General features: G+C 43.9%; 1 protein-coding gene across 1 annotated transcript in view; it reads right to left on the bottom strand.

Moving 5' to 3' along the window:
- Nucleotides 1-23,630, bottom strand: part of LOC135546173 (zinc finger MIZ domain-containing protein 2-like) — an 81,165-nt gene that overhangs the window by 18,537 nt on the left and 38,998 nt on the right. Inside the window, 17 exon segments of the mRNA XM_064974378.1 lie at nt 2,642-2,886; nt 3,168-3,236; nt 3,353-3,420; nt 3,735-3,892; nt 6,064-6,169; nt 6,388-6,598; nt 7,050-7,191; nt 9,124-9,216; nt 9,219-9,297; nt 9,550-9,648; nt 9,832-10,041; nt 10,498-10,722; nt 11,263-11,443; nt 12,106-12,299; nt 12,566-12,680; nt 17,349-17,435; nt 23,477-23,537. Of these exon segments, the coding sequence (XP_064830450.1) occupies nt 2,642-2,886; nt 3,168-3,236; nt 3,353-3,420; nt 3,735-3,892; nt 6,064-6,169; nt 6,388-6,598; nt 7,050-7,191; nt 9,124-9,216; nt 9,219-9,297; nt 9,550-9,648; nt 9,832-10,041; nt 10,498-10,722; nt 11,263-11,443; nt 12,106-12,299; nt 12,566-12,680; nt 17,349-17,398 (2,245 nt within the window). The 5' untranslated portion in view covers nt 17,399-17,435; nt 23,477-23,537.

Raw genomic sequence — 23,630 nt, 5'->3', positions numbered from 1 at the left:
GATTCCCTGGTGTGAAATACAAACAAATATGGGGCTAAGAAGCAAGCAGGAAAGAAAGAGGCATGGAAGCCCATTTCCATGTCAGACCTTTTCCGCTACCTTTCACTGGTCATTTACATGGGGCTGGTGAAGTTAAAAACCCTAAAGGATTACTGGAAAACATCCCCACTCTATCAACTGCCTTCCCCCCCCACTGTCATGTCCTCTACAAGGTTTCTAAATATCTCACGGGCGCTTCACATCAGTGACCCAGAAGTTGATGAGGAGAATGACAGGAGGAGGCACCGCAAGGTTTGACAGGCTCTGCAAAGTCAAACCTCTTTACCCCAGTATGGTTGAGGCCTGCAAGACCAATTTTCAGCCCACCCAGAACTTGTCCATAGATGAGTCGCTCTGGATAAGAGCGTCTGCTAAATGACTTAAATGTAAAATGTAAATGTAATGAGATGGTAGCCTCAAAGGCCGGAATTGGCCTAAAACAATACATGCGTAACAAACCAACAAAATAGGGTTACAAGCCGTTTGTTTTTGCTGATTGTGTGTGTACATACACATGCAATTTTTGGGTTTATGAGGGGAAAAGCAGTTTTGCGACTGGTAAGGGACTCAGTTACGGGTTTTTTTTAACCTTTATTTTACTAGGCAAGTCAGTTAAGAACAAATTCTTATTTTCAATGACGGCCTAGGAACAGTGGGTTAACTGCCTGATCAGGGGCAGAACGACAGATTTTGTACCTTGTCAGCTCAGGGATTTGAACTTGCAACCTTTCGGTTACTAGTCCAATGCTCTAACCACTAAGCTACACTGCCGATTCCGTCATGGAGTTATTGGATTTTCAACTGATGGGGAAGGGCTACAAACTTTGTGGACAACTTTTACACAAGCCCTACCCTGTTTGCAGACCTGAGAAAGCTGGAGGTGTGGGCTTGTGGCACCATTCGGACCAACAGAGTGGGCTTTCCGAAGACAAAGGTGAACGACATGCCTAAGCGGGGTACCATGCGATGGATCCGTGAAGATGGCCTGCTGTTTGTGAAGTGGATGGATACCAGAGAGGTGGTGATGTACTCCACTATCCACAAGTCCTTCAGTGGCGATCACGTCGTCAGGCGTGTGAAGGACACTACTGGGGCATGGACCATCAAAAATGTCCCCATTCCTGCAGCTATCAAGGATTACAACAAGGGCATGGGAGGTGTAGACCTATTAGACGCACTAATAGGGTACTACAATGTTCTCCACAAGACAAAGAAATGGTACAATACATTGTTTTACCATTTCATTGACATTGCTGTGGTGAATTCCTTCATCCTGCAGAAGGAAACGGCGAAGAGCTGTGAACAGCCACCCATCTCACAGCTAGCCTTCAGGGAGCTGTTCATCCGGGAGCTTGTTGGCTATAGCACAAAGTCCACTGCATCACATTCTGCCCCCTCTACCTCTGCACCCTCTACTCCTGCCACCAGTGGTGTTCATATGCCAAAGTTCATAACTGCAGGCATGAATGTGCCTCAGGGCCAAAAGGGCACAGCATGGAGGCGTCGTTGTGTTCTTTGTCACATGAAGTCCCCCCATCTCCTGCACCACCTGTTTGGTTTGCCTCTGCTTTACAGCAGAAAGAGACTGGTATGGGACATGGCACCAGCAGCGAAATATTGTGTAGAGGACTGAGGGTCTTCCAAAGGGTCTACCCCATTTATAAAAAATATATTTTTTTTTTTTTTTTTTTAAATATATTTTAAACATTTGTATATAATTTTTGTTGTGTGTTAGAATTGCTTTTTGATATGTTGTATATAGTTATTTGCACTGTTGTATATAATTTCACCAATTCGGCCACTTGGGTACATTTGGGCAACTTGTGTGGGACACCTGGGTGACTTCATGCAAAATGTCATGTAGCTCACCCATTCCTGATGTTATGAGTCTTAACTTTGCACAACTACAGTTGCCCTCTTGTGTTATCCATCAAAATTATCCCCAGCATCCTATCTGACTGTTTGGCTATTCTAGTACATGTGAAAGATGATGCTACAACAATAAAAAAAAACAGAAAACGTATATCTATTGTGTTATATTCTCTTACATTCAATTAACATTTCCACAAACTTCAGAATGTTTCCATTCAAATGATACCAAGAATATGCATATCCTTGCCTCTGGGCCAGAGCTACAGACAGACTGTTAGATTAGGGTATGTCTTCGGGCAGAAATTGAGAAGAAGGGATGCAGCCATAAGAAGCTAAGTAAGAATTTGACAGTAAAGTCTACACACCTGTTGTATTCGGCGCATGTGACAAATACATTTTGATTTGATGCATTGATGATATTTGGTCACAGAATACATTTATGTATAGTTTCCTAGAAACAACAGGTGGCTCAACTAACACTTTGGCTCGACTTAGCCAACTCTCCCCTATACCATTCTGTTTGTGCTGACTTTCCACTCTTTTCCAGTCCTTTTAATGCCATTCACATTTGGCAGTGACAGATTCCAAGGAGTGGAATGCTAGCAGAAATCAGGTTCTGGATTTCAGGCTACTCTGGAAGCCCATAAAAAAATTACTTTAAAAAAGTGGATATGGAAGTGAAAATGGCACCACACTTCCCTACCACATGAGAGGAGTTAGGTCAGTCTACCTTGGCTGGGGTAGTCCGGAGTACTGCCGTTTCCCCCTGCTGGCATGGAGGGGTAGGGCGATGAGGCTGGGCCCAGGGAGGCGATCATCTCCATAACACTGGGCAGGATTATGTGACTGGGGCTCAGGGTGCGGCAGCGCTTCAGTGCCGGACCATCCGGCTCTTCTTTGATGTGAAGGTCGGGTTTGATGGGAACGGGCTTCCAGCTGCACACCGGGTCAATGGTAATCTCCTCATACTCCGAGCTGCGTGCGTGTAAAATTCAGAGGTGAACGTTTTAGATACGTGGCTGCAGATGAAATAGCACCGTATTCTTTATATGGTGCACCACTTTTGACCAGATAGGGCTCTGGTCAGAAGTAGTGCAACCAAATAGGGAATAGGTTGCCATTCAGGACGCAACTGTGTTTTGGGTTTTGTGAGGGGGATTGGGAGGGATAATAGAGAATGGGAGAGGAATATGGGGGAAAGAATATAAAGCACAATCATGTACAAGTCAGAATGACATTGGGGAGTTGGTTCTTACTTCTGAATGTAGATGAGGATCCCCAGCATGTACTGGTCCACCTCTAGACCCTCCAGTAGAGCAGTCTTACTGAAAGGGGGAAAGGACGTAGTAGTGAGCTACAATCTATTTAGGACATAGTAGTGAGCTTCAATCGATTTGAATCCTGCAAGGGAGTTATGTAGTAGTCTACTATTCTAACGTACTTGCACACAGGACAGCGCCAGGTCCCCCTCTCACAGTTCAGCTGCAGGTAGGACTCTAGGTCGAAACACTGAAACCAGGTTGAGAGAGAGAGTAGGATTAGCCGAAAATTCATCCAGAAACAGAAACATAATATTGATCCGTCACTCACAAACCCTTGTGACTTCCTTGGCACTCAAGAGTTGTGTAGCCTATCTCTAGGGAACAGGTGAAGGATCAACACTGGCTGCGTCTGAAGTGACACCCTATTCCCTATATAGTACCCTACAAGTAGAGCACTATTTAGGGAATAGGGAGCCATTTCAGATGCAGCACTGTTTTTTTCAACTCTGAGGGTGCAGTGTTAGTGGAGCCGATCGTGTGGTACTGGCAAGGAGTACTGACCTGTATGTGTCTGCAGTCATGGCCTCGCGCTGGCAGCTGGATGCGGCGGAAGGTGATGGGGCACTTGAGGGACACCCTGATAGCAGTCTGCTCCACCCCGTCCTCCCCATTCAGCCCCGGTGTCCCTGGGATGGTGCCGCTGCTGAAGTTTCTCTTGACTGCAGTGGGGAACGGGGGAGACAGTGAATTTAAGGCCTTTTCACACTGCATTTGTCTTAGCCTTGGGCTATCCTTAGCCCCATGCCAAGACTGTCCCTGTGTTAACTTTGCCTGTGTTCACTGAAACCAACTGTCACTTTTCTGGAGTAGAATATTGAAATTAGGTAACAATGGAACTCTGCTAGGCTAGCCCCAAAAAGTTGGCGCCAACCCTGCTCCAGAGTAGAGACAGCTAGCCCTGGGCTAAGGCTGGTGCTAACCCACTTGAGAATATGCAAGAGTGAACACTATCTTTGCCCCAGGCTAAAAGCTCCCATAGCTAAGTGCAGTGTGAACAGGGCTTTATAGACCTATCGGCCATGCGGCGAGTGAAGTCCCCATTGTAGAGATACAGGATGTATTGCTATACTATGATGCCGTAGTGGTCAGTGCCTTATCGTGGGACAGTAGCGTAAAAGGGATGGAGAAATGAATGCACAGATTTCACAAAGGCTGTGTCGCTCATTTGGTAAAGCATGGCGCTTGCGATTTCAGGATTACGGGTTTGATTCCCGCTGGGGCCCCCAATATGAATAGTTATGCATGCGCTACCGTTAGTAGCTTTTGATAAAATCTGCTAAATAGCAGAGTATTTAATATTTTCTAAAATTGATTAAATACATGTTTTCCTCATCAATCTACACACAATACTCCAAAATGACAAAGTGAAAGCAGATTTTTTTTGAATTATTTCAAAATTTATTACAAATAAATAATTATTTACATAGGTATTCAGAACCTTTGCTATGTCACTCAATTGAGCTCAGGTGCATCCTGTTTCCATTGATCATCCTTGAGATTTTGCTACAACTTGATTGGAGTCCACCTGTGGTAAATTGATTGGACACGATTCAGAAAGGCACCCACTTGTCTATATAAGGTCCCACAGTTGACAGTGCATGTCAGAGCAAAAACCAAGCCATGAGGTTGACGGAATTGTCCGTAGAGCTCCAACACAGCATTGTGTTGAGGCATAGATCTGGGGAAGGGTACCAAAAGACGCAGCATTGAAGGTCCCCAAGAACACAGGTGGACTCCATCAATCTTAAATGAAAGAAATTTGGAACCACTAAAACCCTTCCTAGAGCTGGCCGCCCGGCCAAACTGAACAATCGGGGGAGAAGGGCCTTGGTCAGGGAGGTGACCAAGAAGCCGATGGTCACACTGACAGAGCTCTAGGGTGCTTCTGTGGAGATGGGAGAACCTTCCAGAAGGACAAACATCTCTGCAGCACCACTAAATCAGGCCTATATGATAGAGTGGCCAGACAGAAGCCACTCCTTAGTAAATGGCACAAGTGTCTCATTGGAGTTTGCCAAAAGGCACCTAAAGGAATCCCAAACCATGAGAAACAAGATTATCTGGTCTGATGAAACCAAGATTGAACTCTTTGGCCTGAAAGCCAAGAGTCACATCTGAAGGAAACCTGGCACAATTCCTACGGTGAAGCATGGTGGTGGCAGCATCATGCTGTAGGGGTGTTTTCAGCAGCAGGTCTGAGAGAGTCAGGATTGTGGGAAAGTGCAAAGATCCTTGATGAAAATGCTCCAGAGCACTCAGGACCTCAGACTGGGGCAAAGGTTCACCTTCCAACAGGAAAACTACCCTAAGTACACAGCCAAGACAGCGCTGAAAATCCTTGAGCGGCCCAGAACATGATCGAACATAGAGAAATAGCTGTGCAGCGATGCTCCCCATCCAACCTGACAGAGCTAGAGAGGATTTGCAGAGAAGAATGGAAGAAACCCCCCCCAATACAGGTTTGCCAAGCTTCTAGCATCATACCCAAGAATACATTTTTTATACCATTTTCTAAACACATGCTTTTGCTTTGTCATTATTGGGTAGTGTGTGTAGATTGAGGAAAAATATAATTTAATCAATTTTAGATTAAGGCTGTAACGGAACAAACTATGGAAAAAGTCAAGGGGTCTGAATACTTTCCGAAGGCGATGTATACTAAAAGCTTATTCAGACTTTGCAATAGATTTGAGACAACTGAGAATGGCAAATGGTGGTACCAGAGGTAGTCCTAGTTCAAATGCAAGGTTTCCCTTGTAAAATAGATTTTATATCTTAATGGGAGTTTCCTGATTAATTAAAGGTTCAATAAATAAAATGCCCCACTCACTCTTAGTGACACAGTGCTCTGCTGGCAAAAGCCGTTTCTTCATCAAGCCCTGCAGCACCGAGCGTACTGACGGCCTGTGGACCAGCTGGAGCACAAACAGGTGAGACTGCAGGTAGCAAGAGCGAGGGGTAGAGAGGAGGAGAGAGACAGCGAAATAGATGTTTGGGATTAGAGATTATCAGTGCAATAGTGAACACTCTACATAGAGGGCAACAGGTTTGACTGTGCCTCAATTTTAACTGTGACGTGAAACTTGCAGAAGAGTTGATTACAATGGTGAAACTCCATTCAACAGAGTGTAGGTGTGTGCTGCAGGACACTTACACAACAGCAGGCTGTGACCGTGATCTGGATGGTGTTCCTCCCGGGCTGACACACTTGCTTCAGGTACAGGGGCTTGTGGGAAGTCTTGTTGTCGCCACGCTGGATGGTGAGGGGCGTGGCGTTAACGCTCACCTGCACCGACGCCGGCCAGTTGGTGTTCATCTGACGGTCCTCGTGGTGGTAACACTTAAACTGGAGCTCCAAGTCCGGCCTGTGTACGGTACACACATGCACCCACACACGCCAAATCATCTACAACAGCAATATAGTAGTATAGTATAGCATGGTTTAGTTAAGCAATAAGACCCGAGGAGGTGTGGTACTGCATATGGCCAATATACTACGGCTAAGGGCTGTTCTTTGCACGACAAAGCGGAGTGCTAGGACACAGCCCGTAGCCGTGGTATATTGGCCATATATCACAAAATCCTGAGGTCCTTATTGTTATTATAAACTGGTTACCAACATAATTAGAGCAGTAAAAATAAATGTTCTGTCATACCCATGGTATACGGCCTGATATACCACGGCTTTCAGCCAATCAGCATTCAGGGCTCGAACCACCCAGTTTATAATATAGCACAGTACAATTGCAAAATAGCAGGGTATAGTATAGCACAGTACAATCCAATATATAAAATGAAGAGCAGCAGAGCTCGGACCTCATCATGAGGGTCTTGTAGACGGAGTCGCGCAGCTGGAAGACGTGGTTGCTGACGGCCAGGTTGTGCTCCAGGCGGAAGGGTTCCAGCACCACGCCATCTCGTACGGGGAAGGTCAACCGCAGGTCATCGCTGGGGTTACCTGTTGAGCAAAGCCAGGCGCAATCAATCAGCCACCATGTCTCGTTGTTAGACCGTCTAAAACACACACAACACTAGTTTCTCTGTTTTCTGGAGGCACCGAGCCTTACTTGCGTAAATGCAGAGAAATGATGAAAACAAAGACTTCATTAATCACGTTTCCATCCACAGTTTTTATGCGAGTAATGGCATACCATATAAAAATGAATCACGACAGTTGTGATGGAAACAGGAATTTTCGGTACAAATGTATAAATCCCGATAGATAATTTGTTCGTTCGACATGGTGGGATCTTTTTGTGTCGGTAAAATGGCGGTGGAAACGCATCGATGCGCAAATAACAAATATTGATATAATAACCATGATATTGAAGTAAACTTGAAATCACACGTTGACATGGTGTGTGGTCCTCCCACTACGACTCCGGAAAACATGCAGTTTAAATAAGGCTACAGATGAAAAATTATGATGAACTTCCCAGGGTGCTGAAAGTGCATGGTATGAGCGTGATGCTCCTTTCCAATAATTAATGCTGAGGGTCTTATTCTGATGACATGATGATCAATGCTTGACTGCCGTTTAAAAAAATATCCATAATCTTATCCATAATCTCATAATGTAGACTAGCCTACCCGCACTGTATCTGAGTCATGGCTAGATGGGATCCTGTTTTTTGCCAAATTAACGTCAAAAGTCGATTTTCTTTTTGCATTTTAACATGACGTTAATTAGTCAAAAGCTAGATCACTTCTAGCCATTACCCTGTATCTGCGAGCTGCTGGCTAAAGCACACGTGCCAAGACCAGGGTAGGCACCTTTTCTATTTAACGCAACAGTTTTTGTGACAACACATAGAACATTAGGGGGAAAAAAAACTTAAGCCAAAAATGCACATTGTGTGCACTACGTCAGCACGCACAGTCAGTTTGATGGAAACACACCACTGGTGGGAAAAATTGACTTATTTTCTTTATGTAGATTTTTGAATATTTGCATGAAAATCTGTCGCCAATTGGATGGAAGCCTAGCTGATCGTGGACTTCAGGAAACAACAGAGGGAGCACCCCCCATCAATATCAATGGGACCGCAGTGGAGAAGGTGGAAAGCTTCAAGTTCCTCAGTGTACACATCACTGACAAACTGGAATGGTCCACCCACAGACAGTGTGGTGAAGAAGGTGCAACAGCACCTCTTCAACCTCAGGAGGCTGAAGAAATTTGGCTTGTCACCTAAAACCCTCAAACTTTTACAGATGCACAATCGAGAGCATCTTGTCAGACTGTATCACCGCCTGGTACGGCAACTGCACCGGGGCGATCGCAGGGCTCTCCGGAGGGTGGTGCAGTATGCCCAACACATCACCGGGGGCAAACTACCTGCCCTCAAGGACACCTACAGCACCCGATGTCACAGGAAGGCCAAAAACTCATCAAGGACAACAACCGCAAGAGCCACTGCCTGTTCATCCTGTAATCATCCAGAAGGCGAGCTCAATACAGGTACGTCAATGCTGGGACCGAGAGACTGAAAAACAGCGTCTATCTCAAGGCCATCAGACTGGCCACTTTAATAAATGGAACACTAGTCACTTTAATAATGTTAACATATTTTGCATTACCCATCTCATTTGTATATACTGTATCCGATACTATTCTACTGTATCTTATTCTATGCCGCTCTGACATTGCTCGTCCATACATTTTTAAATTCTTAATTCCATTCCTTTACTAGATTTGTGTATATTGGGTATATAGTGTAATTTTTTTAGAAATTACTGCACTGTCGGAGCTAGAAGCGTAAGCATTTTGCTACACCCACAATAACATCTGCTAAACACGTGTATGTGACCAATAAATTATAATTTAGCTACTGAGAGACGAGGGATTTCCAAAGCAAATTCTGTGTATGAGTGTGTCATGTTTGAGGGTTACCTGTGGGGAGTGGTGGGGGTAGGGAGTTCGTGTTTGGCTTGATGTCAGGCAGGAAAGAGGGCTTGACATCATGGCCAGGAGACATGTAGGGGGCACCGCACTGCCTGGGGTTATGGGAGGGGTGGGGTTTCCAAGAAGGGGAGAGCTTGGATAACCAGGCATCACCCTGCCCGGCTAGGACACAAAGAGAATGAGAGTAGGGTTAGGTTGCTGTACTTGGAGGACTAAAAATAGCAGTAATGTGCTGTGCTTTGAGATTTTGGCATTCAGAGGCAACATAGGTCTACACCTCTACACACAAAGACAAGCCTGGTCCCAAATCTGTTTGTGCAGTCTTTCCAACTCTTAAGGCCATTGGCAAGACAGCACAAACAGATCTAGGACCATGTTACACAAAAACATAATGAAGGTGGAATGAGTTCTCACCCCATTGACTACAGTCTGGTTGAAGTTGTTGTAAACTCCACCGACTCCCCCGGCCGCTAGTGCATTTAGTGTGTTGCCCTGTCCATTGAACTGCTCCGACTGAAAGGCAAATCGCACAGCACTGGTTTGTACTCTGGACTCTAGTTTGGGTATTATTACAGTAGCCAGCCAGGGCATACACACACATAGGAGGAAGGGTGTGAAAACAGTACAGCCCAGCAGGCTGTGTAACAGACAGACAGGAATAGGGGTAAGACAGATCGTGACACTGGATAGTGTTACCTTGTAGTACTGTCCTGGGTGGGATGGTCCCGAGGGGTACTGGCCCATGTTGCCCTGCTGCATGGGCATCTTGTGGCCTTGGTAGGAGGGGGAGGTGGCTGAGCGCTGGGGTCCCAGGCCCCCATGGTACTGCATGGGCTGCCCAGGGTAGGGCCCCTGACCAGGAGCAGGGCCGGCCATGCCTGGACCATACTGCTGCCCAGTAAAGCCCTGAGGGAGACACACAGAGGGCAAAATGGAAACGAGATATGTGTTGACCTCAAAACAAAACTGGGCACACAATTATATTTCTGGTATGAGGATACAAACAAATGAAAGCTATAATGTTACTGAGATAAACCTTACCAAATAAGGAAGTTGAGCTTACTTGAATTTTAAGCTCGCGAAATTACACTGACACCCAGCATTAATTGGAGGCTTTCACTTGCTAAAATGTGAAGTGACACCTGGCTATTATAAGAGAATGGCCCATTTTGGTGAAGTTGGACAGTGTAACCAAAAACAACTACATTAACGGCAAACTCTATATCAAGCTTAATAAAATGGATGGACATAGGTATTAACATAGTAATATAATTCACGCTGTATATTTTTTACTTATGGCTGTCAGTCTACAAATGGTTTGCATTAGAAAGTATGTGAAGTCATTCACCGGGAGAGACTCACCTCAGCATTGTATGGGCGTTTGAGTCCCTGCTGTGGCCTGGGTGGTCCATGCTGAGCCCCGGGGTAGCCTGGGTGCTGGGGCATCCTCTGACCTTGAGGAGCACCGTACATGGGCCCCATGGACGGGGGACGAGCGGGACCCATCCCTGCCGGGGACATGCCAGGGGGACCTCGGGGGCCCGGGTGTTGCATGAACTGTGTGTTGTAGCCCGCACTGCCACCCATCTGAAAAGTCCTCTAGGTTAGTGTGGGCATGTTATGGCGGGTGAGATAAAGGAAACAGAAGTCACTTTGATGTTCTCTGTTTTCACTGGGTTACATGGTTATAATAACGTATAAATAAGGTCCATATTGAGCAGTGTTGCAAAGTCGAAGAACTTCCCTCTTGTCAATTAAACATGACATAAGCCACACACTCCTATAGCCAGCAGGGGGTGCAGTATCCACTCAGACCAACAGAGGCCACCATTTTGGTTGGATGTTTCTGCACAATACAGGAGTCTGACATGCAACTCCCATAAGGTGTTTGTGTCGCAACCCCTGGCTTGTGGTCATCCGAGACAATAGTAATACTATAGCAGACAGTATGCACTACAGAGTAGGATTAAGTTGTCCCTAGACTCTGATCTTGGGTCAGTTTAGCATTTTCCCCTGTAATGGTTACGGTTAGGATTTGGGGGAAGGCAAGCTGATCCTAGATCTGTACCTATGGAAACATTCACTCTAGAGCATGTACTATATTGCCCTCCCTACCTCCTTCCTTACCTGGCCGTAGTTCATCTCCTGGTTCTGCTTCTCCTGGATAGCAGCAACCGTTGCCGTGGCTGTGGCTGTTGCTGTGGCAGCCGCTGCAGCCACCGCTGCCGCCGCCGCCTGGGTGAAGTCGGTTTGAGGGCGGATGCCGTGAGGGGGCATGCCCATAGAACCCCCTCCGTTATTGGGGTAACTGAGGGGACAGAGAAATGGTTGTTTCAAAATAAACCAACCTGGAAATAGTGTGACTCCAGTATTTCACACACAGGTACATGTTCCCCCAGTAAAACAGTAACTGTTCCGTATTACCAGAAACCATCATACTCTTGGCTACTATTCAAAGACTACAGGAGGACTACTATACAACATGTATGTCTGGCAGCTAATTCATTCTGTTTTGGACACTTGTCCCTTGTGCTCGGAGGGAACAGTTCCAGCTATTCAAAAATGAATGGTGTATTGAGAATAGTGTCACCCTGAATATAAATCGATTTAGTTTTGCAGTGCACCACTCAGACTTAAATAGCCTACTAGTCGACTGTATCCACAATGGTATGAGAGGGGATGGCAAAAGGAAACTGCTGTTAATGGGTGAGTCAGAGACAGGTCTCACTAAAAGGAAACGGTTGCAGCCAAGAAGATGGATGAGGAGCTCTGACACTATCCAGCCTTCACATACTGGAGTGGGCAGAGGCATAATGCCAACACTGGTATGTATGTGGGAGATGTTGACTCCCTTAATCTTTGCCTCCAAATCTCTCCTCTCCTTCTCCTCGAGGTAATTCCACATGAATGAGCTGAGATAAAAACACATGGCCTGGGCTATATCGGTCGGTCTGTCTGTCTGTTGCTTACCTGCCCACGTACCCAGGCCCGGCGGGGTATCCCCCATTGCCCCTGCCGTACATGCCCTGCTGCATGTAGCCTTTGTTGGGCTCCGGGTAGCCCTGTTGACCCATAAACTGCTGTCCCATCCCAGGGCTATGGCCGGGCATCATGTTGCCCCCGCCAGAGTTCCCACCTGGACCCATCGGGTTCCCACCCAGGACCTGAGAGGGTGAGGAGAAACAAACAGGAGTGTTTACGAGGTGAATCACTATCAACCTAGTTCTAATATGATTCACCGCAATGATTCTCGTACTTTGGAATGTTGATGTATCGCCTGTGGAGGAAGGGGAGGGTGACATTATATTGCAGCTGTATGTAGCTTCCCAAATGGGTCCTGGTCAAATGTAGTGCACTATATAGGGAATAGGGTGCCATTTGGGACACAACCTCAATGTTTGCTTTCGTGAAGTCACGGGTCTATCCATACCTGGCTGGGTGAAGGATTGGTTACCCCCCACACTGTGGTTACCACAGACAGGGAGCCTGCCGGCTGATTGCTGCCTTGCTGCCAGGACACAGGGTCATAAGGGTAGGAGCCGTCACTGAGGAGGAGGAGAGACAGAGAGATTACTGACTGGAGAATTGGGTCGTGGCCAACACTTCCTCTGTGGCCCTTCGGGGACCTCAACTATGGGTTAAGGCGGATAAGTCCGTGGAGCTTTGAGCGGATGTTGGCGCTTTGCTGAGTCAGGAGAAAAATATGGACATGCATTTATACATGTAAGCAACATGCATGCCCGAAGATTCTGGCTTTGCTATAGCCTGTGCATATTTAAAAATCTGTGCTGGGCATGTGTGCCGCCTGTGCTTTACTCAGTGGATTTGCCTGTGCATGTCAATCACATTATCACACGACACTGCACCATGTCTCCATGGAGACAAAGCCGTCACCTAGATACGGGTAAAAGTAGCAGTGCCAAGAGAGAAGTTACGTGTGTGACTCATACTGAATAAAACAGGACTGCTCCAGTTATTCCTGTTTGCTTTCCATAATCAGCCTTGCAGCGCACATCTTGTTGAGTCTGGCACAGTGGCCACACATGCACAGCATGGTTTCTATTATTTTGGCCTATAATTATTATTTTTTTTTAAATCCATGAATAAAACTGTTGTTGGCCAAAATGACTAGGAGATAAAAAAAATGTTTAAAAAAATTAAATCATTGCAAAATAATGCTTATATTCATTGATGGAAATACCAGTCAGTGGAAATACATTTGACCATCATGCTCATCAGTCTATTGGTTAATTTGCATAATTTTGTGGAATTAAATTGTCCTGTGTGTATTTTCATTAGTCATCATGCATCTTATTTATCCAACACAACTGTCACACACGCACAGCATGCAGAGCTCATCTGCTGGTTGCTGCTGGAGTAAACATGCTTTTATAAGCCCATTCATTGTGCAACAATTCTAAATGCATGTGTTATACACAGTTTTGGTGATCAGTTAAAAAAAAGCTACCTTTTTAAATGTATTTATTTCTCGAACAGGCTATTGAAGTGCGCCCCCATTCACAATTCAAGTGCAGGCGACAGGCCATCATCGCGTCATCCACCACTTTACAATGTGAGCTGGAGGCAGTATGCATTTTAAAAACATTGTTTGAAACCTGAATGTTTAATTTAATTTAAATGAGGCATGTCTTACCTTCATTCAAAGTAGCCTATAGGCAAAACCCGACCATTAAAACGTGGAGGCAATTATTTTATAAAGACTTTATAGGCGGCGCGTGAGAGTTTCAAGTTTGGAGGAGCTTACAATTTATCCTGCCATTTCTTCCGTTTTCCGTGCCAGTTATGATTGTCATATGTGCGTTTTAATGGAACAATTTAATTGCAATAATAACATTGTCGTTTCTCAAAATCATTGTCACATGGTTAATAATAAAAATCTGAATTAAAATGATAAAGATCTAAAAGTCAACTAATGCGAAGTCACCAACATATTGATACACCTTGATCCATTGGCGCTTAAAGAAATGAGCGCATGGAACTAGGCCAATAAGTTCCATTGCTCTTTCACACCGAGGATTGGTGATTATCGAAGGAAATTGTTGGAAATATTTTTTAAATAGCTTACAGTGAAAAACTATAGTTTTAATATATTATCATTCGGATGTAAAAAACAACACTTTCCGACATTTCTACGCAGCAGGCCAGGTACTTCTATGCATGCTCAGGCGCGCACGCTCCCAGACACATGCTCATTGTTCACATTGAGCACTCCAAACAAAAAGGAATGAAAGAAAATGCCAAATCTGGTAAATTATGGTTATGAAATAAAAAAATTAAAAAAACTTGTTTCTCACAGGTGTAGCAGGTTGTGAACTCCGCACTCCAAGACCTCTCCACTCCAAGAATGAGATCGGTAAATGACAGAAATTAATGTAACCAAATGACAAGGATTAACGGTACATGTACTACTGGTGACATGTGTAATAGGGAATTGATCAAATAAAATAAAACGGGCAAACAATTCACACAATGAATGTGCAAGAATTGGCGGGAGACCGATGAGCCATTCTGTAAAGACTGGCCTTCACCACACCACTCCGCTTCTTCTCGTCTCAGAATGTTTAATTATACTCAAGACATTATCTTCACATATTTTTTATGCTTTTCACTGACAGCTAGGCCTATTGCCACGCGCTGCTCAAATTGAGGGTTTCCCAAATAGGCATAAGCCTATGAGAGCTTCTGATTTGAAACAATACAAAGCAAAATATGACATTTTTTTGTTACTAATGATCATTGTTCCTCTGTGCCTAAGTCATGCTTTCTGGTGAAGTATTTTTAATGATTTCATTTATTTCTGTATAGACAGGACTAATTACATAATTTTGTCAAATGTATTTCCATCGCTCTTGCTCTTTTGGTTTTCATATCAACTTTATTTTTTTTCCAGAAGCCAAAAGGTACGTCTTGTTTTGCACGCAAAATAAAATGCAGTACGACAGGATATTTCTAAACATAGCTATTAATTAGCAAGCTATACCTGGCATGTTCGCGTGTCTCATACCATGATCAACCGAATATGACCTCATCACCTGGGTGGTCTTAACCAATCATAGGGCAGTAGGATACGGCGGTAAAATGCATCTAATTACAATTCAGTATGTTTACACATGAATTATACCCCCCTTCTTTTAAAAGAAAAAATGTACAACATATTTTAAGAGTTTATTTTGAATACATGCTCTGTAGTTTGAGCGGTACACTGCTCTTTCTGCTGTGCGGATGTGATATGAATGTTCAGTGTCACCTGGCTGGATGAGGACTGCTGGCTTTCAGTGGCCATGCTCCTGGATTCTAACTGACTCTCTGTCGTTCAGTGGTGGCAGTGGTCTCGCTGACCTGTCGTAGTTGTCTCTGTGCACGTTTTTCATGCATTTCTTTGTAGCGGACGACCTCAGGTTGCAGCTGCTGGTTATTGCTGGGAATGTTTGAGCAAAGTCTGCAGCTCATCAACAACTGGGCTGGGGATTTGAAGTTGTCAACTGGAGTGTTGAAGTATTCATGGAGACTGAGGTAGGGGTCTATCATCTGCTTTAGCTTTGTCCATGAGTGATTTAGCAATCTGCACAGATTTTTCAGCAAGGCCATTCATTTGAGGGTAATGTGGGCTTGTGGTGACATGTGTGAACTCCCATGATTTTGTGAAGGATTCAAACTAATTTTATTTGTAATAGGGGCCATTGTCAGATATTAAAGTCACTACAATGCCATGCCTGGCAAGGATTGCTTTCAGCTTGTGTATCACAGCTGCAGATGTGGTGCTGTGAAGCTTGTCGAGTTTGAAGTATCTGCTGTAGTAGTCCACTGTTAAGATGTTGTCCTCGTTGTTCCAGGTGAACAGATTGGTTGCCACGACCTGCCAGGGTTGTTCTGGGATACAGTGAGGTAACATTGGCTCTGGTGTTTGATGGGCATCGTTTAAGACATGTGGGGCATTTACTAACAATGTCCTCTGTTTGCACATTCCGTGCCAAAACAAAATGTTCCGTGCTCTCTGTTTGCACTTTTCCATGCCCATGTGTCCAGCATGGATCTTTGTCAAAATCTCTTCTGAGAATGGTAGGAATGATGATTTTCTCTCCTTTGAAGATGATTCCGTTCATCTGTGATAGTTCATCACGATGGTTCCAGAACTCAGAGGGGATTTTCTCCTCTCCTCGGGCCATCCATCCTGCATGACTTTCCTCAGCTGTATGAGTTGTCCTTTTCTGTTTCTGCTCAGCTCTCCTCCAGTTTTGTGTCACTAACTGGTAAGTTGCTGTACACAGTGTGCACTTGCATGTCCATGCCTTCACTGAGGCTGCTGTCCTTGTAGGTAAGAAACATGGGAATGTGGGTCTGTGACAGGGATGTCTTTGCCTGGACGGTGAGTGATTGTGAATGCGCATTTTTGTAGTTGAAGGATCATTCTCTGTAGCCTGCGGCTAGCGGTTTCCTCATGATTGACTCGAGGGGCTTGTGGTCAGATTTCACAATGACTTGGCATCCATATACGTACTGATGGAAACGCTTACACCCGAACAGAATGGCGTACAGCCCCTTTTCGATTTGAGCGTAGTTCATTTCACAGTCAGAGATTTGAAGTAGCACTGCACCTAGTCCATACTTCGACGCGTCCACTTGGAGTCTGAGCTCTTTTTTGAGGTCGTAGTAGATGATGTTGGTAGGCTAGACCCTGACCTCTATCCAAGCAAACCAGACTGAAGTGAGGGTTATATCAGCACAAAACTGTGTTGAGTAAGGTACGTTGGAGTGAGAGGTGGTGACATTTTTGCCTTGTGTGGGTGTACTTTCTCATTAAAATAAAAACTTTACTGTCACACTCTTTTCTGAACTCCCACGTTTAACCAGCCATCCTCAAAAGAAGCTCACTTTATCGGTCAGTTCATCTCGACTCTCCCTTGCCGCCTCGACAGATATTCACAGAATGGATGCATTTCTGGGCCCATATTCACAAAGCATCTCGGAGTATGACCAAGGATCGGTTTTGTGTTTTAAATCATAATGAATAAGAGGGGGGGGACCTGATCCTAGATCAGTACTCCTACTCTGAGACATGTGAATACAGACCCTGAAAGTAACAGCCATTCTTCTCATCTACAAAACCACAAAGCTTAGAATCATCCTTATCGAATGGAGAGGGAGGAGAGATGGGGGCTGGCTGTCTGGCTGGGCGGGTAGTTGGTACACACCTGTGTGGATTAGGAGGCAGGCCAGGTTTCATGGAGTTCATGGGGTTCATCGGAAGGACGTTGGCAACTCCTCAACCAGCAGACTGCCTGAAAACAAAAGAACACGTGTTTAGACATGAGGCCAACTATTAAGATACTGTACCACGTTGGAGAATAGACATGACAAATGTTCCTGCAATGTTCCGGTCATTTGCATATTCAGAAAGTCTATAATAATAAGAGGAGAAACTACCGAAACAATGATTGGCAGTGCATGGACTCACTCGGTGTGCAATAACATTGTTTAACATGATTTTTGAAAGAGTTCCTCATCTCTGTACCCCACACATACAACTATCTCTAATCTCACTCAGTAGAGCAGTGGCTGTCAAACACAGATTTATCCACAAAGACCAGGGATGTTTTAGAAAAAGGGCAACCTACAGTGGCAATAAAAAGTATGTGAATCCTTTGGAATTACCTGGATTTCTGCATAAATTAGTCATACATTTATCTGATCTTCATCTTAGTCACAACAATAGACAAACAGTGTGCTTAAACTAATAACACACCAAGTATTGTATTTTTCTTGTCTATATTGAATATATCATTTAAATATTCACAGTGTAAGTTGGAAAAAGTATGTGAACCCCTAAACTAATGAGTTTTCCGAAAGCTAAATTGGAGTCAGCTAACTTGGAGTCCAATCAATGAAACAAAATTTGAGATTTTTTCGTTAGATTTGCCCTGCCCTATAAAAAAACTCTAAATTTAGAGTTTGCTATTCACATGAAGCATTGCCAGATGTGAACCATGCCTCTAACAAAAGAGATCTCAGAAGACCTAAGATTATGGGCATGGGTCCTCAGATGCTCAAAAGGTTCTACAGCTGCACCACAGAGCACTGGTTGCATCACTGCCTGGCCTCCGACCGCAAGGCACCACAAAGGGGAGCACGAACGGCCCAGTACATCACTGGGGCCAAGCTTACTGCCATCTAGGACCTCTATACCAGGCGGCATCTGAGGAAGGCCCTAAAAATTGTCAAAGACTCCAGCCAACCTAGTCATAGACTGGTCTCTCTGCTACCACACGGCAAGTGGTACCGGAGCACCAAGTCTAGGTCCAGGAGGCTTCTAAACTGCTTCTACCCTGAAGCAATAAGACTCCTGAACATCTAGCCAAATTGCTACCCAGACAATTTGCATTGCTCCCCTCCCCTCTCTTTACCCCACTGCTAGTCTCAGTTGTCATCTATGCATAGTCACTTTAATAAATCTACCTACATGTACATGCTACCTCAACTATCCGGTGGCCCCACACATTGACTCTAATCGGTACCTCCCTGTATATAGTCTCGCTACTTATTTTACTGCTGCTCTTTAATTACTTGTTACTTTTCTCTCTTATTCTTATCCATATTTCTTTGAAAGTGCATTATTGGTTAAGGGCTCGTAAGTAAGCATTTCACTGCAAGGTCTATCTATACCTGTTGTATTCGGCGCATGTGACTAATACAATTTGATTTGATTCAGAATTGTTGACTTGCATAAACCTAGAAAGGGTTACAAAAGTATATCTAAAAGTCTTGATGTTCATCAGTCTATGGTAAGACAAATTGTCTTTAAATGGAGAAAGTTCAGCCCTGTTGCTACTCTCCCTAGGAGTGGCCGTCCTGCAAAGATGACGGCAAGAGCACAGTACAGAATGCTCATTGAGGTTAAGAAGAATTCTAGAGTGTCAGCTAAAGACTTACAGAACTCTGGAACATGTTAACATTTGTTGATGGGTCTACGATACGTAAAACACTAAACAAGAATGGTGTGCATGGGAGGACACCACAGAAGAAGTCACTGCTGTCCAAAAAAAACATTGCTGCACGTCTGAAATTTGCAAAAGAGCACCTGGATTTTCCACAGCGCTTCTGGCAAAATATTCTGTGGACAGATGAAACAGTTGAGTTGTTTGGAAGGAACACACAACACTATGTGAGTTATGCCGTGGGGGAGATCTTTGTTTGCTATACTCGGCCTTGTCTCAGGGATGGTAAGCTGGTGGTTGAAGTTATCCCTCTAGTGGTGTGGGGGCTGTGCTTTGGCAAAGTGGGTGGGGTTATATCCTGTGTTTGGCCCTGTCCGGGGGTATCATCGGATGGGGCCACAGTGTCTCCTGACCCCTCGTCTCAGCCTCCAGTATTTATGCTGCAGTAGTTTGCAGTATGAAAACGTATAATTGCTTGTGTTAATAGTTTAAGCAGACTGTGTTTGTCTATTGTTGTGACTTCGATGAAGATCAGATCAAATTTTATGATCAATTTATGCAGAAATCCAGGTAATTCCAAAGGGTTCACATACTTTTTCTTGCCACTGTATTTGTGGATAATTTTTTTGTAAAAAGCAGACATTGAATATCCTTTTGAGCATGGCGAATTTATTAATTACACTTTGGATGGTGTATCAACACATCCAGTCACCAAAGATACAGGAGTCCTTCCTAACTCAGCTGCCAGAGAGGAAGGAAACTGCTCAGGGATTTCACCATTAGGCCAGTGGTGACTGAAAAACAGTTACAATTTAATGATAGGAGAAAATTGAGGATGGATCAAAAACATTGTAGTTACTCCACAATACTAACCTAATTGACAGAGTGAAAAGAAGGAAGCCTCTACAGAATACAAATATTCCAAAACATGCATCCTGTTTGCAACAAGGCACAAAAGTAATACTGCAAAAAATGTGGCAAAGCAATACTTTTTTGTCCTGAATACAAAAGTGTTATGTTTGGGGCAAATCCAATACAACATTAGTGGTCAACCGGCTCGAATCTCTTTCATACTGGAAAAACTCCCCAGTCCATAACGATTACAAGCATACCCATAACATGATGCAGCCATCCCTATGCTTGAAATATGGCAAGTGGTACTCAGTAATATTATTAGGCAAAATCATAGAAGAAACCTAGCTCAGTCTGTCTTCCACCAGAAACAATAACCTAAAACACAAGGCTAAATCTACACTGGAGTTGCTTACCAAGACGACAGTGAATGCTCCTGAGTAGCCTAGTTACATTCCTGATTTAAATCTGCTTGAAAATCTATTGCAAAACCTGAAAATTGTTGTTTAGCAATGACCAACAACCAATTTGACAGAGCTTGAAGATTTTTTAAAAGAATAAATGGGAAAATGTTGCACAATCCAGGTGAGGAAAGCAATAGGAGACTTACCCAGAAAGACTCACAGCTGTAATCGCTGCCAACGGTGCTTCTACAGATGTAGAATACTTATGTACATTTCCAATACATTTGCAAACATTTGTAAAAACATGATTTCACATTATAATTATGGGATATTGTGTGTAGATGGGTGAAAAAAATAAATATATTTGACCCATTTTGAATTCAGGCTGTAACAAAATGTGTCATAAATGAAGGGGTATGAATACTTTCTGAAGGCACTGAAGCAGGACAGATGGTCACTAGTTCAGCTTCGGGCAGGTCAAATGGAGAGAAAATGTGGTACATGATCAAAGTCGTGATGTCCATTGTCATGATGTACATCATAATAACATCAGGCCAAACCAAAACTTCCTTAGGGAAACGGGAGAGAGGTTTGGGATGGTCCTAGATGTTGATGAACCGGTTCTCCACTGAATTTATGATCAGCCAGGAAGTGAGACTGCGTGGTACTGAATGTAATGTTGTTGTTGTTACGTATACCGTGCCTATGTAGCTGAATCTGTGTTTGAAACTCACTGCTCGACTGAGGGACCTTACAGACAATGTGTGGGGTACAAAGATGAGGTAGTGTAATGACCGGCCTGCTCAGGTCAGGTTACCGGGGACCACAATCCAACAGAGAGATCTTTCACACCCACCAGAGGAGAAGAGATCAAGTGGAATGAAGATGGGGGGGGTTGTGTCACCTCCCACCCATTGTAAATCTAAGGCAGCAGACAAAATTCCTTTTCCCCCTCATTATGGAGAACCGGCCTCAGAACATTAACATGCGATTAATGGGTCGGTGGTAATGACGATAGGTGGAATATGAAAATGAATGTCATTTTTGTTATGTTATTAAAAGTTAAAGGACAACGTTATAACAAAAACATTGTAACTAAGAGTTTTCCTAGTATATGCTTGATGTTTATACATTGTACGTTGGGTGGGAAATGTCCAAATCAAAGAGAATGTTTTGGTAAAGATGAAATGTGTTAGTTGTCTAAATTAGATCTGAGTAAAATCCAGACCTTGCCTCGTAACTTGGTACGCCCAGAGAATTGCGCCAAAGGTGAAAACACCCACTTCCGAGCCGAGGGTATGACATGTGAGTTAAGAATTAACATATCAGACTAAGTGACCCGAGCTGCAGCCAAGGTCTGAGTAGTCAACAAACCCAAAACGAGGTTGAAGATAAAGGAACCTTCTTCTATCCATGCTACGGATGAGTACTTGCGTCTAAGAGGGTGAATTCAAGCAGGACCACCCGGTCACCACTCTCCATCGAATTGTGTATCTACACTGCTTTCGTTCCGACGCTGTGAGCCCTGGGCTACAGGGCTGGCTGTCCTCAGAAGACCCCTTTCAGAACAAGGGAGAGGAAATGGACCACTAAGACAAAGGACACTGACATGGTGAGGACAACCAGAGTTACACCAGAGAAGTGCGTCATCCGAGAAGCCGAAACGGTTCACGCAGAGACCCCCATCGTAGACTTTCAACACGAAATCACATCATTATATTCTGACCCATAAGAGCGGCAGTTCGGGCTAGGTTAGGGTTAAAATAAGCATAGCTTACAAATGCACCCAAATGTATTTCTCTCGTGTACTTTCTCTCTCTCTTGAATCCCCATTTTGGGTAAAACGTGTCATAGTGTGGTGGCCCGTTGTACTAATCAATAGCCTAGACTGTGTTTTTGTGTATGAGTATCTTATATTATCATTTTAACTTGCTAGTAAATAAATAATCAACTAAATTGGTGTGGTACGGACTCATTGGTGGGACTCAGGTTTGTGCAGTTTCACAGATTATGCAAGGTTCAGAATGAGACTGCGGAGGAAATTGATTAATTAGTGACTGTTGTAAAATCAATATTCTGATGTTCTTTGAATTTGGGAAATAGAAACTCAATTAAAAAGCAAACTTTCTCATTGTACCCCAGGTTAATGTCTTAATAATTGCCCGATTCATTTTATCACATAATTATAAACCATTAATCAATTCAATGAGCAGCAGTCGCTACGTTAACCAATACAACGTCACGATAGTAGTCATTCAAAAATCATGTTAAACCCTATTATTGCACACAGAGTGAGTCCATGCAGCTTATTATGTGACTTGTTAACCACATTTTTACTCCTTAACTTATTTAGGTTGGCCATAACAAAGGGGTTGAATACTTATTGACATTTCAGCTTTTCATGTGTAAATCATTTGTAAACATTTAAATAACATAATTCCACTGACATTATGAGGCATTGTGTGTAGGCCAGTGACACAAAATCTCAATTTAATCCATTTTAAAATTCATGCTGTAACACAAGAAAATATGGAAAAAGTCAAGGTGTGTAAATATTTTCTGAATACACAAAACATGTATCTTTCCATGACAGACTGACCAGGTGAACACTATGATCCCTTATTGATGTCACTTGTTAAATTCACTTTAAAAAATCAGTGTCGATGAAGGGGAGGAGACCAGTTAAAGGATTTTTAAGCCTTGAGACATGGATTGTGTATGTGTGCCATTCAGAGGGTGAATGGGCAAGACAAAATATTTAAGTGCTTTTCCCGGGGTATGGTAGTAGGTGCCCGACACACCGGTTTAAGTGTGTCAACAATGCAACGCTACTGGGCTTTTCACACTCCATTCTTGTGTGGATCAAGAATGGTCAACCACCCAAAGGACCTCCAGCCTACTTGACACAACTGTGGCAATTTGAGTCAACATGGGACAGCATCCCTGTGGAACACTTGACACCTTGTAGTCCACGCCCCGACAAATTGAGGCTGATCTGAGGGCAAAAGTGGGTGCAACGCAATATTAGGAAGGTGTTCCTAATATTTTGTACACTCAGTGTTTACATTTAGTCGAGGGGATAGGTGAATTAATTATTCAATATATCAAACTTGGTAGACTAAGACTAGATACCTTGAAGAACATTGTTAAGATTGGGGGCATTCTGGGAAGCCTGTCAGTCAACCTGGATTTCCTGTTAGAAAATAGGGTCAAATCATTCCAAACAATATAAATTTGCACATCTACCCACTAAATAAGGGCATGTCTAAATACATATTTCCGGCTA

This window comes from Oncorhynchus masou, chromosome 1 (genome assembly GCF_036934945.1).
Source record: "Oncorhynchus masou masou isolate Uvic2021 chromosome 1, UVic_Omas_1.1, whole genome shotgun sequence".
Taxonomy (NCBI): Eukaryota; Metazoa; Chordata; class Actinopteri; order Salmoniformes; family Salmonidae; genus Oncorhynchus; species Oncorhynchus masou.
Note: the sequence above shows the minus strand (reverse complement) of the source record. Positions and strands in the feature narration are given on the sequence as shown.